General features: G+C 41.8%; 1 protein-coding gene across 1 annotated transcript in view; it reads right to left on the bottom strand.

Moving 5' to 3' along the window:
- LOC141439356 (uncharacterized) overlaps positions 1-16909 on the bottom strand; it is a 1011003-nt gene that overhangs the window by 859308 nt on the left and 134786 nt on the right. The window contains 1 exon segment of the mRNA XM_074103643.1: positions 9549-9843. Within this exon segment, the coding sequence (XP_073959744.1) occupies positions 9549-9843 (295 nt within the window).

Genomic DNA, 16909 nt, shown 5'->3' with positions numbered 1-16909 from the left:
TCGTATTTTTGAGGAGATGACTGAGGCTAAGAAAGTTTTTAAGGGCAGACTCAAGTGGTGTCAAAATCACCAGGAGCAAATAATAATGGATAAACTTGCTTCTCATCACTCCAAATCTGATTTTGGTAGCTTTTGGAAACACACTAAAAAGTTAAATGCATCTCAGAGTCTCCCCGTGAGCGTTGAGGGTGTGACGGATCCGCAGGGTATTGCTAATCTTTTCAGAGAGCATTTCACTGTCAGGTCACCTCTGGGGCCGCCGCGCTTCGCACTAGATGCTGAGCACCGTCATGAACAGGTTACAACCCTGATTAAAGCGGAAGATGTTCGCGTGGCTTTACGTAAAATGAAAAAAGGGAAATCACCTGGCCATGACGGGCTCAGTATCGAGCACTTACAAAATGCGGGAGTGCATTTGCCCAGAGTTTTGGCATTGCTTTACAATCTTTGTTTGAGTCATTCATACCTACCATCTTTGCTCATGCGTACTGTGGTAGTGCCTATAGTAAAAAATAGAACAGGTGACGTGTCTGACAGGTCGAACTATAGACCCATCTCTTTGGCTACTGTGGTGGCAAAGGTGTTTGACAGCGTGCTCGACAGGTACCTGGACGGTCACTTACGTCTGAGCGATGCCCAGTTTGGCTTCCGACCTGGTCTATCTACGGAAAGTGCCATTGTGGTGTTGAAGCATGCTGTGAAATACTACACGGACAGGAAGACTGCGGTGTTTGGCGGTTTCTTGGATCTGTCAAAGGCTTTCGACCTTGTCAGTTACGACATACTTTGGGGTAAATTAGAGAAGACAGGGTTGCCAAGAGATTTGCTCAACATTTTTAAATTTTGGTATGGCAATCAAGTTAATGTTGTAAGATGGGCCGATGCACTTTCGTCACCATATGTGTTAGAATGCGGTGTGAGGCAAGGTGGGCTAACATCGCCTAAGTTGTTTAATTTGTACATTAATGCATTGATCGAGGAACTCAGTGGTACTCATGCGGGATGTTTTATAGACGGAGTAAGCGTAAACAATATCAGCTATGCCGATGACATGGTGCTGCTGGCTCCCTCGGTCAATGCGCTCAATGAATTGCTTGGTATATGTCATAAATACGCTACCTCTCATGGACTACTGTACAACTTGAAAAAGACTGTGTATATGACTTTTAAGGCCCCAGGTAGGAAGGCCCCGGATCTATCACTCCCAGTTTTGCTGGACGGGACTTCAGTTACCAGAGTGACTCAGGTTAAATATTTAGGCCATTATTTAACTGATAATTTAAAAGATGATGTAGATGTAGAACGGGAGCGCAGGGTGTTGGCGGTGCGGGCGAATATGCTGGCACGCAGGTTCGCTCGGTGTACGAGTGCAGTTAAGATAACGCTCTTTAAAGCATACTGCACGTCAATGTACTCGGGTGCCCTGTGGGCGAGCTGCACGCAGCGCTCCGTCAGCTCCCTGCGCGTCCAATATAATAACGCCTTCAGAGCGCTGTTAGGGTTGCCACGGTTCTGCAGTGCGTCCACTATGTTTGCCGAAGCGCGAGTAGATAGCTTTAATGCTATACTACGAAAAAAAAAGGCATCGCTTCTGACAAGAATACGTGGCAGCACTAACAGCCTCCTGAAGATGATAGCTGTAAGAGATGAGTGCTCTATAATGCAAAATTTAATTAATACTACACTATCACTCGTCCAATATGTATACTAACATAGTTATAAGCAAATTACTAATAATGTATGGATCTTTGTTGTCTGAATAAATAAATGAATTATTATTATTATTATTAGTACATTTTTTATTATTATTAATGTAATGCAAATCAAGGAGCGCAATTTGATATGGAGAATGAGAAAAGTATGAATTGTAGGTACCTATTTATTGGAATTGGTATTGGTGAATTCATTCGACTTTCGGTTTCGACGTACAGGAATGATCGATCAAGCAAGTCAAGTCAAAGACTTAGGACTGGTTTGGATGCTTTACATTTGGCAACTTTTTAGAATCTCTAGGGGGGGGGCAGCTGCCCCTCCCTGCTCCCCCCTGGCGACGCCCTTGATGCAAATGGCATGTATTCTTGCAATCTAAACTGGACTTTCGAGAATGAGCGATAGAATTAACATCCACGCATGTAGGAAACAAGATTATTATGTATTGCATACTAAGTCGGGCAAAAATATTCAATCTAAACATAGTCGCGCACTGCTACATAAAGACATATGGCGTTGCTACCACGTAGTAACTCACTTGCTGGGGCCTCGTAGAGCAGCCATTTGCGCAGCGTTTGTTCTTTTATGTGGTAATAGCACGCGTTGTAAGGCAGGAAGAGTGCCAGAGAACAGGCACTGCGGTAAACCGCACGCCAGGGTTTGAAAGAAAAACGGGTGCACTTAAATTAGATCCAAATTTCGCATAGTCATGGTGAGCTTCACCCAGAGATAAAGGCACTACATAAATGTTAATGCCGAGCCGGGCGTCGTCGACCGCCGGCTGCGGGAGATTTAGCTGCGACAGGACGCGCGAGGCTTGAGATAAGTTCTTCTGTGTCGAACATTTTGCCATTAGACGTATGGTGTGTGGGCGTTAAGTTGATCATAAATGTACTTAGGTAGTTATGTATGTATATGCGACATAGATAGATTGAAATCTTCTCTCTTACTCTCGTCAGAATTATGTTCAAAAATTGTTTATTGAATCAGGCGTTACTTTGCGGAGGTCCATATCAATGAACTAAAAGAATTTCCTTGCTCACCCGCGACCTTAAATGAAAAGCATTGGGTGAGCAAGGAAATTATTATAGTTCAAAAATTGTTTATTGTTAATTTGGAATACAAAAATAGTTTTTCAATTCTCATGCTCTTTAAATGATACTTAGTCTCTGCATATTGGGACTGAAGCTCCTTTTTATTCTCTAGGGATTAAAGTATTTTTTTTAATTTACGTGGGGAACCCCTAAACAGCCAACACGGTGTTTTTGAATGGAAAATTTTTAGGGCGTGGAATAACCTTAAAATGCCAACTGTGCTAAAATATTTAAAATAAAAACGATTTAGTTTCGTGAAACACAATTAATGTTTAATAACACAACTTGGTTTCGGTGTCAGAGGCGGATGTGAAGCTGCCGTGCACGCAACTCGCTCATTTCTCGAGAAAAATGAATATGACGTTCTCCTGAAATTGGATGTAAAAAATGCCTTTAACTCGATCGACAGGGGTACCCTTTTGCAAGAGATTGGACGAGAACTTCCTGAGATTTTCGACTATCTCTGGCAGTGTTATGGTACTCCATCAAAACTAATGTTCGGGAACACTGAAATCATTAATGTTTACGAATATGAATCTATTCAATAATATTAAGGATTAATTCATTTTATTATGCATACATTTTTAATCTGTTGGCTAAATATGCAAGCATTTAAAACGTCACTTCATGAACAATAAATGAAAAGAAAAAACCGCGTAACTATTTTTTTTTGCTATTTGATTTTGAACCGATGGCCTGTCCATTAGTCGAGCGTAGGTACGTTTTTATAAAGTAGTATTGTAATTAATGTATTGTATTTAATGTGTTAGTAATTTAGAACACAACATTTTTTTCCTCGCATTCAAAGTGAAAAGTAGTGTTTAACGCAAGACTAAATAGCTCGGGTGGCTAAACATCTCGTGTCATTATGGCTTATTTTAGTCCTTCCTTGAACAATCTACTATTATTGTCCGTATCATTTCTTTGTTACTTGTTACTAAAGATGTTTCTGTCAGAAGCTAGTGTTCATTAAACGCGATCACCCTTGACCGGCAATTTGCCTGTTGTCGCCATAAATCAAGATTACACCCCCTCTCGATGCGCACGCGCGCCGGCCTCTTGCGAACTTATCGTGCTGCTGCGCTCGCCATAAATTTTAATATTTTCCTTTAATAAGTACTTAAGTACTTTGGTTGGGATTTTAAATTTTATATACTATAGATATCTTAGCAAAAACAAGGTGCAGTTCGAACAGCATTATATGCCAGTGTCTAGCCATAAAGAATAAAGGACCTCAGTATAAGCAAAAACATCTTTGCAGAAGAGTTCAGGCCCCAGAACTAACACGGCCGTGCAAAAAATAGTTAAGTAATATAAGATGTAGGTAGATAGTATTTTTTATGTACGCTCTATGAGCACTAACCTGATTCCTTAACTGAAGAATAGCTACAGTCAATAGTACAGACATGGTGGTAGGACCTTGGTGGTACCTTGGTGTGCAGGTGGTAGGACCTTGTGCAAGGTCCGCCCGGATTGCTACCACCATCTTGCTCGCTAATCCTGCCGTGAAGCAGCAGTGCTTGCACTGTTGTGTTTTGGCGTGGAGAGAAGACAGCCGGTGAAATTACTGGCACGTGAGGTATCCCATCTTAGGCCTCTAGGTTGGCAACGCGTCTGCAATACCCCTGGTGTTGCAGATGTTTATGGGCGGTGGTGATCTCTTACCATCAGGAGACCCATTTGCTCGTTTGCCATCCAGTCAATAAAAAAAAAAAAAATGTCCACGTCATGCTCGTGTTACTTAATCTGCGTGAACACAGAACACAATTCAAAGGTGTCTTTACGAGGTCGTTCAACACTAAATTGAATTGTTTTTTTTTTTTTTTTATTCGACTGGATGACAAACGAGCGTGTGGGTCTCCTGATGGTAAGAGATCACCACCGCCCATAAACATCTGCAACACCAAGGGGTATTGCAGATGCGTTGCCAACCTAGAGGCCTAAGATGGGATACCTCAAGTGCCAGCAATTTCACCGGCTGTCTTACTTTCCACGCCGAAACACAACAGTGAAAGCACTGCTGCTTCACGGCAGGATTAGCGAGCAAGATGGTGGTAGCAATCCGGGCGGACCTTGCACAAGGTCCTACCACCTGCAATTGACACAATTACTATCACCACTCTACTAATTTTCCGTGTTTATTCTAGGCACTAAGTCTCATTAATATGACATACGCGTTAGCTTACTTAGTGCTTTGACTACTCTTCCGAAAACGAACGAAACCGTTCTCCCTTATGAAGCCGAAAGGTAATTATTCTGGCTCTTTCATTTCTCTGAGAGGCTGGAAGGCCCCCGCGGGCGGCGCCGCGGGGCGCGCCTATATCAGCTAATGCACTTGTAATTGAAGAGGTCTCGTTCGCGGGAAGGGTTGCATGAATGTTTTATCATGTGAGACGGAGGGTTCTCCTGATAAACAATTGAAAGGGGCTGATGGGCTGCCAAGACGGTAGTGAGGTTGAACTACGCGACGTGGAAACGTGGCAGGTAAGGTATCCCAACGATATGCTGTAAAAAACATGCCAAGTCTCGATTGAGATTATTTAAATATGTAAATAATAGTTTATAATATGAAACAAGAAGTCATTAGTTTTTTTTTTTCAAAATTAAAGCCAATCCTAGATGTAAGAAAATGAGTCATCATCATCATCATAATCTAAAATGTGGCCTTTGGTGGACTTCTGATTTTTTTACAGAAAGTCTCTTACAGAATTTCAGCTCTCCACTACATCTCTTACATACCTATATCCTCGTGCTGCAAGACAGAGGCTTGAAAATATGTCGTCAAAATGGTTTGCTTACACTCGACTTGGCGGTGGCACTGCCTTACTCTTTATACTGCGGAATCGAAAGTAATGGAAATGAAATAAAAGCTTGTACAATATCGGTTAAAGCGGCAGCAGTAAGATTCTCGTGGGCAACGCGGACTATATGTACGTACATGTGTGTTACAATTACAACACAAACAGTACAGTGAATTACAATCGCTAATTGATAAAATTTCAGGCTAAGCATTTTTTTTACGGCCGTGAATCAGCACATACAATTTCACAAAATTAGCCGTTACTAATATGACAAATGTGATACGCGACGCGATAGTCAGGGAATAGAAATAACGGCTCAGGCCTGAAATATCCATTTTCCTAAAATGTATTTTCGCAAAATGTCTGCTTTTCAGAATGTCAACACGTCTTTTGCATAATGTCAGCGTCTCAAAATGTCAGCTATTTAAAATTGGCTGTCTCCAAGAATGACAGTTTTTGTATATATGTTCGCTTTTCAGAATGCGCTTATTCTCAAAATGTCTGCAACCTCAAAATATCCGCTTTCGTATAACGTTGGCATTCCAGAAAAGTCTTATTCCTAAAATGTCTCCAATCATGGTCCTCAAATTTCATCTAAACGTCATTAATGTTGTCTTGAATGCCAGTATTTTATATTAGGTATAGATATTTATGTTATCAAAGAGTAAGTATGCAAGCAATTAAACCTTTTACATTTAAAAATTTGATTTGAAAATAAGCAGACATTATGGGAAAACAATCATAACAAGACTAAAGCCTATTTAAAAAAGTGAACATAACGGGAAAGCAGAAATTAAGGTAATGCTAATATTATAGTAATGTAAACATTATGAAAAGACGACTTCCTCAGATTGTACACATTTTAAATAGCAGACATTTTGAGAAAGCTGACAAAATAGAAGTTTTAACATTGTGAAAAGCAGACGTTTTTGAGAATTGTACATTTTAGGAAAACAGACATTTCGGCCTGAGCCGAAATAACTCCTAACGGTTTCAAATTACGGAAAATTGCTTCGATTTCATCCTGAAAGCGTAATTCGATGTACAATTTCGATGGTAATCTTTTTGTGCCTCCATCAAACAAAAAGGCTGTTTATATTTGAGATATATTAGCTAGGTATACATTACGAACACTTTATCCCGCGGGAAACTTGTTCGGTACGAACTGACAGGTTTCCATTATTTCAGTCCGCTGCGCCTCTCGCGCGAAGTATTATGATTGATCGAATGCCCAATAACTTACATTTTTCACGGAGAAACACTCAATTCATGTATTTACTTGGCATACTCTACAACGGCTGTTGTCAGTGGTAGATCATATAAAACTTTATATTAAAAGGAAACCCTCACACGTCTCTGTGCAGGCGCAGGCTTCTCAGAATGAGAAAACACGGGCCGAAGTTGATTGGGTACTTCATTAAAGGACATATCATCATCAGATTTTCTTCACCGAAAAGAAATGTAATTCCGCACATAATTTCCGAATACTGAAAAGATGCGAGCTCGGGCTCGAATCCAACGTCCTGCTTCAGAGGCCAAACTACTAAGCTACCACGACTTGGTATTAGAGATATATCTTATGAAACCTTTTATTAAAAGTAAGCCCTTATAGCTGTAACCGACCTGTAACAACTTCGATGTTAATTACAAGAGGCTATAATATTTTCCGACAATTTGCATACAAGCCAGCAATTACCCGGCCATAACTCACGAGGGTTGCAATATCTCCGTACGGGAGCACCGCTTAATGAGCGGCCGCCACCGCCCGCCCGCCCCGCGCCCGCGCGCCTTGACCTTGGGCGGCAAATTACAGCTCGTACGGAGCCGGTGAATGGCGGCCTTAATAACGCCGCGCTGGAACGCGCTGAGGGGTTCGACGTCTCGGAGACAAATATTCGTCGGTATGTTTGTTCTGGGAGTCTAAATACGAGAATATTTGTTTGTGGCTCCCGCTCCGCTCATGTCAAACACGGCCTCCGCGACTGAAGGGTTCAAAGTGTGCTATTTACTTTATAAAAGAGCACAATTAACCTTTCACTCAGCCAACAGCTCGATCCGCATATACAATGTAAAGGTTACCTGCTCTATCGGGTGTGCATTGACGTAAGGTTATTTCAGGTCGCAATGGGTTTGACGTGTCCCTGTCCTGACCTTAATAGATACAGGATTAAAAAGACTAGTAGCGCCACCTCTGCCTTCGAGACGTCGAAGAACAAATAACCATTGGGGGAGAAAGGTCCTCGAGCGGCGACTATGAACCGGAAAGTGAATCTTTAGCGATTGGACTGAGACATCGCGATCGAGAGTTGCGGGCATCTGGTGGATGCAAGTGGCGAGTTTGTTGTTCATTATATAGGTAATGTTCTAAGAGGAAGGCCTTCTTTAACAGTGGATATCTTCCGGCTGATGATAATGATGAATCGCCCTTCACCAGAAAGATCTCATTTTTCTAATGTCTAATAGTCATTCTAACCCCAAATAATTTTGAGGAATGGCGCCCAGTGACAGCTGACAGCTCTCCCGTAATAACGTTTCATCAATGCCTCTCCAAATTCAGAGATTTGCATAAAGACAATAGCAATCCCGGCACGGCGGGAGCACCGCGTCGCGCTCCACTTGCGCCGGGTCCGGCGGGCCGGCCGTGTTCCGCCACGACGACCGCAACATGCCGCGAACATCACTGAACCCTCCCCACTACTAACAAGTTGTATAAACGTTTAATCAGCAATGCGACTGAATAATCAGTTAGTAGTGTATACCTGCTACCCTTCAATTAAGCAACACCCACATTGTGTTACGATCGGGTGTTAGCCAAAATACATTACTAAAAATTAGTCCGCGTAGCATAAGGCCATGATACACGGCCCACCGGGATATGATTCGATTAGTATCGCTGTCTCCCTCGCGCCGCGTCTGTCTGTCCGTCTGCTAATTTCCGCAGCCGAATGCGGCGTCTGCCGCAGACACGATACCGGCTACATATTCTAATTAGACTCATTTGCGTTATAGAGTTTGTTTTGAAACAGATTAGTCGTGTCATGATTCTCAATGACTGCCTTAAAACGTAAGTACATATTAGGCACCAACGAGAGAACAGGTCATAATAACAAAGCAAAAGTTTCGAGAAGGTTTTTCTTTCTATACAATATTCTCGTAAAGATTTTCAACGTGACAAATTATTAAGAGTGATGATAGGACGTGATAGCGCAGTTTCGGGATAGTTCTTTCCTTCCCTTTAATCCTTAAGGATGCCCCAAATCATTCAGGCTGAAGGACGATTTGTCAGGTAATTGGCTCCGAGATAAGATACAGATGACGGCATCGACGAGGGTGCGACGGCCATTAGCAGATGGACGTCGCCCTAATGCCTTACACATGTCACGCCGCGAGCAGCCCCAATAAAACGAAAGTCGTTCAAACTTTCATCTGCTTCGAGCAGTACAAGCGCGCTGCAAAAATGTGATCACAACCATTTAACGAACTCCCAGAAGTTCTTTAACACTTTTCGTGTAACTAACAAGACGAAGCATGGTACAAAGGAAAAAGAAGGCATTCCGTTCGAAATAAACAGAATTCTCATTGAATTCGGGCATCGACACGGAGCACAGGGTTTCACATCTCCGGCAATATCCTTGTTATTGTGCGGAGCGGCATTCCGATACCCTTGTTTTAATAAACCTCAATGAGAGATGCGGGGGCGCACGGAAGAATTTTAAAGAAGCGCATAAAAGAGGGGATGTTGACTATAAATAATAAGATAATAGCGGGGCGCAGGGGGTGTTTAGTTGGGGAGCGCACGTGGAAACTTATCCCACTTTTCAAGCTTTGCCGCGCGGTGCCAACGCGGTGCAACTTCCTGGTTACCATGCAAAAGAAATCCAGTATCGATTTCGAAAACGTATTCTATTACGAATAGAGGGAAATATCGTAAAATGAAACAGACCTGAACACGTCAGCTGATTCGTCCCGCTCCGCCGCCGAACCCTTTCAATATCCACACGGTGATAAATCAAAATACAACAATGGGAAACAAATGATCGCACAGACACTGCGAACCGTGGTAGCCCAGGGTACCAGGCTGTCACCGGAGTGGTGTCGGGAGTTTGGAAAGCACGGCACTGCACTCGCACTCGCGCGCGTGTTGTCGCGTGTCGCGTGTCGCGGCGTCGTGGCGGGCCGCGTGCCCTCGCCGCGCCCAGCGCGCACTGCCGCGCCGCGCGCCGCCCGCCGAAAGGAAACTGCCCCCGCGGAGGGAAGCCGGAGGGTCGCGCCGCCATTCAAGGCAAACACGCCGCCCAAACTAAGGTTGCCGGTTTAATTATTGCAAAGAGTTTCAGAAAGTACTTTAAAACGTCAATAATTTAACTCGATGTTAAGCTTCTATGTATGTGTCGCGTCTGCATCACACAGTCGCAGTCGCAGATATAGTGGAATACGTCCGTCGGAAGAGCGGATACACGCTGAGGGTGTTCCAGCAACAGTCGCGTCACTACGTTCACTTCAGCTTGTTTGTGGTGCGCGTGCCGCGACTGCTGATGAGGACCATCGCGAGTGCTGCCTTCTGGTCGAAAGAGGTTGTGTTCCGGCGGTTCCGGGGCACCATGCCGCAGATGAATGCGACGTCGGGGACGGTGACTCAACGGGGTCACGCCGTTTTGTCACCAAATTAGTTTTAAATATTTTTGATTATAAATATGCATGTTAGTCTGTAAGGTATTTATTGTATGGGCCAAGTTGCCCGAAATAAATGAATTTATTATTATTATTATTATATTATCGCTCTGTGATAAATAGTAAGTATTTCAATACAAACTTTTTTCGAAAGGGGTCCTAACTGCAGATGGTAGTGGCCACTGCAAAAGGTACTAGTTTTGGTTTATAGTAATCCAAGTTCTGGACGTGCATCCCACGAGTTAAAAATACAATAGGTACAGAACTTAAACATAGCAAACTTGTTTCGTACACAACACTTTTCTAAAGTAACAATATATATCGGACTATCTAGTTTCACCCGAACGCAGTGACTTTCGCAACTCAAACTCCAAATGCCGTGATATATGTAGTTAGCTTCAGCTCGGCACACAACACAACTCCGCGCGCTCTCGTGAGGGTAATTAGAGGTTCCCAGAGGTAGCTCAGCATCAATGCAATAACACCCGGCAGCTGAAGGGGTATCGAAACGAGATTTAATCTTGTTGTATAGTGCTTCAGTCGAGTCGCACCCCTCGGTACGATCCGCGGAAGTACCTTGTCTTTCTAACAGTGTACTCGCGTCACATAACAAAATGACAAGTTAGTAGAGCGACAAGGGTGCCGAAGTGACCGCGTGCGTTATAGTGGAGATGTCTTAGTTTAGTCGAAGGGTGTTTGAGTAGTTTGTAGATACTTCCGCCGACGACACAGCAAATAGTGATAGCGCGTCGCAGCCAGAACCAGTGCAACGATAATTAAACGATTTCTTTGGCGCAGCATTTGGTGTTGATATGGCAGACAAAGAAAATATGCTTTTACAAGATGTTTTCAATTTAATCTGTTAATTTCAATGTTTTATGTATGTTGTATAATAAAGTTAATTTAAATTAAATGGTATCTGGAATATTGTTGTAGAACTTACAAAGACAAAATACAACCAACCAACCCAACCGGCTAACTAAAAAAAAAGTGCTGGTTGGCTTAATTTGAATGAACACATTTGTATTTTTTTCTTCAAGATAAGTAAATTGGGGTTGTCAAATGTCTCCGAACATTCCACGTCAAAGTCAAATTACTTAGAATCAAAAATTCACATGAAAGTTTTTGTTTTGCGTCACGATCGTTCATCCACCATTACCTCTCATATTTTGAATATTGTTCTAAAAATCTAATCTAATCTAATCACATGAAAGATGCAAATATTTGCTGAACTCATCGTCATCACCATCACGGTCTATAGGAAGAAAGAAAAGAAAAGAAATTTATTATATTAGTAACATCCCGCAGCTGGGCACAGGCCTCGTTTCAAAATGCGAGGGCTTTGGCAGTAGTTTTCACGGGGGCCCAGCGCCAAGAACTTTCCACACACCATTAAACTGCCTCGCTGGTTTGTGCAGGTTTGCTCACGATGCTTTCCTTCACCGTAGAGCTCTCGTGGAAAATTTCAAATGTAATTTCGAACTGCGCGGAGATATTTCGGATTAACTTTCAAACAGACTCTTAAATAGGTCGGGCATTCTGAAATTTCTACATAGATGACTTGGAAGCTTGATTTTCCTAGCACGCAGTGCAAATCGTCCCGTCCGTTTATCAATACTAACTATAAGTATGGTCTCGGCAGAAGGTGTTTGCCATATTATTGTGGAAAGCATGGATTTACAGAAATGCATTGCACTGCAGTTTCGCAGCAGCGGGTGCAGTCGGCGCGTGTCGTATCACTGATCGCGTCTGCAACTAATTGCCAGTGACTGCGGGGCCCGGCGAGGGCGAGGGCCCGGGGCCCGGGGCCCGCGGGGGACCACAGGCCTCGAGCCTGGCGGGAGCTTGCGATGTCGTTAATGGTTTGTACGCTGTGTTTTGACTGCGTCTGTTAGTACGATAAGGGTGCTTTGAATTATCATGCGGCATAATTAACTGTAGTTATTGTTAGTTGTTTACATTATGGTAATGCCACTGCATTATTCACGGAGGGTATCTGTAGTTAATTGACACTAACCCTGTTATTTAATCAATTGATAATAATAAAAGTGTAACTTGTTCAAATTGAGCTTGTCGAGTTGCTTGCCGAATTTTTCTCAACAGAGGTTCTTCCGAGCCGGTGGTGTATTGTTTGATATTCATGTGTACGTTATAGCCCAAATTGAACAAAGTTTTTTTTTTGTTGACTTCGACTTTGAATGTTTTATTTTAGTTTCACCTTTTCCGATTTTGGTGAATCTGTCTGTAGTTAAATCTTACAACTTAAATATGACCCACTTTATATTGTAATTCGATCCAATTTATGAAAAGTGTAAACAAAGACGCCATTTATCCGACCACAGACATTCAATGATGTGAAAACCTAGCCTACCTATTGCCAAATAATTAATCTGTTCAGTAAATCGATTAATTCATTAATTGAATAGATCAAAGTATTTTTGTCTATATTTTATTATTTACAATACTTGATTTCATTCCAAAGACTGTTTATTCAATTATAAAAACAGTAACTATTTTTTAATTTTAAGAAAATAAATAAAAATCGCTTATTCATCCGCGCATTAATCGATTTTTAAAATGTCAAATTTTCCATCATCTCTACGCTAGTCTATGCTACTACAGATTATACACATGTTTCAATCAAGAAATACTTAACGTCAGATTTTGAGGAAGATTTTTCAAATGAAAAATAATTATTGAAATCAATGTCATGTTCATCCACCAATCATATTTCGTAGAATTTTTTACCGTACAAGGAAAATACTAGAACTGGCAAAAATCTAGACATAGCCATATTTTTTTAAAGAACAACAACAATTATTGAAATCAAGTGAATTTGTGAATAAAAGTATAGACATCAAGTTAAAAGACACGAATTAGATAAATATGTTTTTGATTCGATCCAGTGAGTGTTTATACAAGAATTTTGATGAAATAAAAAAAAATACTATGCTTAGTTAAGAAGACAATAACAATGCAAGTACAGTCGACAAAACATGAGCGTTTTTTATGCACGAATCAAGTTTAACGTTTGGTTAAGTAGTTACTTTGCTGGCTATCATTCGTTTTAGCTTACGCCCGCCACCCGCCATACACGATATCATTATATTCGAGAGGAAACCTCCCGGGTCGATGTAAAGGCCCCTTCGTGAAACAATCTGCAATTTCCGTCACATTTGGTATTCTTCGGCGTTATGATAGTAGGCGCACGCGGCGGCCGCAGTTGATCGCCGATCACCGCGGGCCCATCGTCATGCATGGACGGACTTCGCCTCAACCCTTCAGATAGTGTAGGGTAGTCTAGGGTATGATAAACAGTGATTGCTTACAGTGCGTCATTGTCTTTCAATTCCGATTAAGCGTGACATAAAACACAGGGTAGGTTGCATGAGCTGTAGATGGGTTATTATGACCCATACTAGCACAACCATTATTTGACATATATTTCGAAATGAGTTCTTAAAAATATCCAAAAGCTGCAAAAGTTGGAAAGCCTGCCCGATGAGAAGCAGAAACCCTGCAACCGAGAAAAACTCGCAAAAACCCAATTAGCTATTATTTTTAGCAGACTCGCGCTCGTGGCGGCACGGGAGCCTCCCTCCCACAGGAAACCTATTACGTCCTTACACAATTCAATTTGGCTTTATATTATAATGAAGTGTCGGAATAATACTTCGCGGAAACGCTGCACCGCATTATCGCGCGACAACGACGCGGCAAGATGGCGGTCGGCGGTCGGCGGTCGCAGCCGGCGGCCATTGCCAGTACAGCTGAGGTAAAGATAAATTTTATGGCGGCTGAATTATTCCTTAATTACTCGTACTTTTAAAAAAATAATATGATACTACTAATGTTATAAATGTTAAAGTTTATGCGAGTGTATATTTGTTACTGGTTTACGCTAAAAAGGCTGAGCGGATATAGTACATAGATAGCTGGATCTTGGTAAATATTACGTAAGGTAAAGGTCCGAGTGCTCGACACTCTAACGCCCAATAGACGACACCCTGCTGTCACCTCTATTGCAAATGACATAAGAAAAAAGATGCCAACTATTTGGCCTGTGACGAGACGAGCACTTGTATGTTTACCTTAATAGACTACCTTTTATTTCGATATCATTTATACGTGCTTCATGCAACATAAATGAAGACCACAATCTACTTTTAATTTAACTGTCAAACTTAATAATTGACGCAAGCGAAGCCGCAGGTCAAGACAAGAATAGTAACGATTTTCTGATGATGCTTCCGTCTTAACACGATAACTACCTAATATTATTGGTGTTGTTTATAACTTATCTTCTCCAACTCGTTACCATCATTAATTGATTAAACAGACTGGCTGCCAGTAAATACCTAATGATCATTACTCTACCAACAATAAGCACTACAGAAAGTTAAAATTAAGAACTTGCGGCACTCGAGACGCTCTTTGTGTCATGGTTTTAGCAGAACTAACCCTCAACCCAAGTCGCGGCATTAACCTCGTCGAAGTCGAGATCTAATGGGGGTAGATCGGGTAGGTGCAGCGCAGCGTATTGGTACCGACACTGTTTACAACTACGAGTAAACTAGAGACTGACCAAAGTGTTAAATTGCACATGAACATGAACATGTTATGATACGAAGATCAAGCAAGCAACGCCACGAAGCTCGGATCTGTGTAGAGTCGAAAAATAAAGCTTTTCTAATGTAATGAATTTAACTTTTTATTATGAGCACTCAACAGCTGGGATATTTATGTTGGTAACTATGCGTAAGTTAAGGGACATAATATTATACTCGTAATGAAACCTTCAAGGCAGATTCCCTAGCTCTATCTCACAAAGGCACAGTCATAGTTAGTCGGCAACACACCAGTGACTCCCAGGGACTCGCGAGTGGCTATGGGCGGTGGAAACTGCTACCATCAGGCGACATGTATACTCGTTTGTTTACTATGGTACAAAAACAAATTGTTGGCATTATTTTACGCGGCACAACGTGTGTAGAAGTCTCATCTCAGTTTGATTCATTACAAAAATAACGAATTCAATTCGCATTCCCAATGCAATAAAGGAGAGATTTACAAATTACGTTCCCGACATCCCGCAAACTTTGAATCTGTCAAAACAAGTTGCGTAACATTATAATAATATTGCGTACGTGCGCGACGCGCTATAAATATTGGAGCGAAGTTCGCGGGCTTTCCTCGCCGGTTGAGTTTGGCCGCGCCCGCGCCTAATGAACTGATTCGTTTGGCTAAGGGTGGCTCTCCACAGGAACTGGAGGAAGCTACGACACGACGTACCCTTAGCGAGAAAAGGTTGGCTGATGACATCGCATAAATTTGTGTTAATGGCTTCAAGCCGCCTTGAAAAAGGGCCGTCAGTAATATTTACTCCGCGCCGTGCCCAGTTTTAGAATAGGACGGACCCATCTCCGAAGGCTGTCGTAAAGGCGTCCATCCAGGAGACTTGATGTGAGAGTGAGCAGCTGTCTTTACATTTGCCAACTACGAACTCCGCTCTATATCGAGTGGTAGAAAATTGTTAGTCATAATGAAATGTTTGACATAATTCTTTTTTTCTCTGATACCATTTATTTTTCAGAGTTGTTATAAAACAAACCTAACATAACCCATACAGTTCCAAAGATAACCACTTAAAAATTATGAAAAATGTACGGTTTCAGCGGCAAAAAAAGATGACTAACAATAATATGACAAACATTATATTTATGATTTATAAAATGATCGCAGGCGCAACGATCCCCCGCGCTTCATGTGCAGCTGTGCACTGGCGGCAAGGCGGAACTACCGCACTATCTTCAGAAGAAAGTCGTCTTCAAATAATCTTTATCATGACTGAGTTGCATTGTGTTGAATGGGTTTTTATTTTATTTTATTCGACTGGATGGCAAACGAGCATGTGGGTCTCCTGATGGTAAGAGATCACCACCGCCCATAAACATCTGCAACACCAGGGGTATTTCAGATGCGTTGCCAACCTAGAGGCCTAAGATGGGTACCTCAAGTGCCAGTTATTTCAACGGCTGTCTTACTCTCCACGCCGAAACACAACAGTGCAAGCATTGCTGCTTCACGGCAGGATTAGCGAGCAAGATGGTGGTAGCAATCCGGGCGGACCTTGCACAAGGTCCTACCATCTGCAAAATGTTGAATGTGTGTTGTACTGTTCAAAGTTGCACAACAACAACAAACACTCAACACATTTGCACATTCTTTTTTGGCTCAGGCCTGAAATATTCCGTTTTCCTAAAATGTATTTTTCGCAAACGTCTGCTTTTCAGAATGTCAACACGTCTTTTGCATAATGTCAGCTTCTCAAAATGTCAGCTATTTAAAATTGCCTGTCTCCAAGAATGACAGTTTTTGTATAATGTTCGCTTTTCAGAAAAGTCTTATTCCCAAAATGTCTCCAATCATGGTCTTCAAATTTCATCTAAACGTCATTATTCATTAAAGTGGTCTTGAATGCCAGTAATATTATATTAGTTATAGATATTTATGTTATCAAAGAGTAACTATGCAAACAATAAAATTAAACCTTTACATTTAGAACACTGATTTGAAAATAAAGCCGACATTATGGGAAAACAAGACTATATAGCTTATTTAAAAAAGTGAACA

Source organism: Choristoneura fumiferana, chromosome 20, assembly GCF_025370935.1.
Source record: "Choristoneura fumiferana chromosome 20, NRCan_CFum_1, whole genome shotgun sequence".
NCBI lineage: Eukaryota > Metazoa > Arthropoda > Insecta > Lepidoptera > Tortricidae > Choristoneura > Choristoneura fumiferana.
The sequence above is the reverse complement of the archived record's forward strand: the minus strand, read 5'-3'. Positions and strand labels throughout refer to the sequence as shown.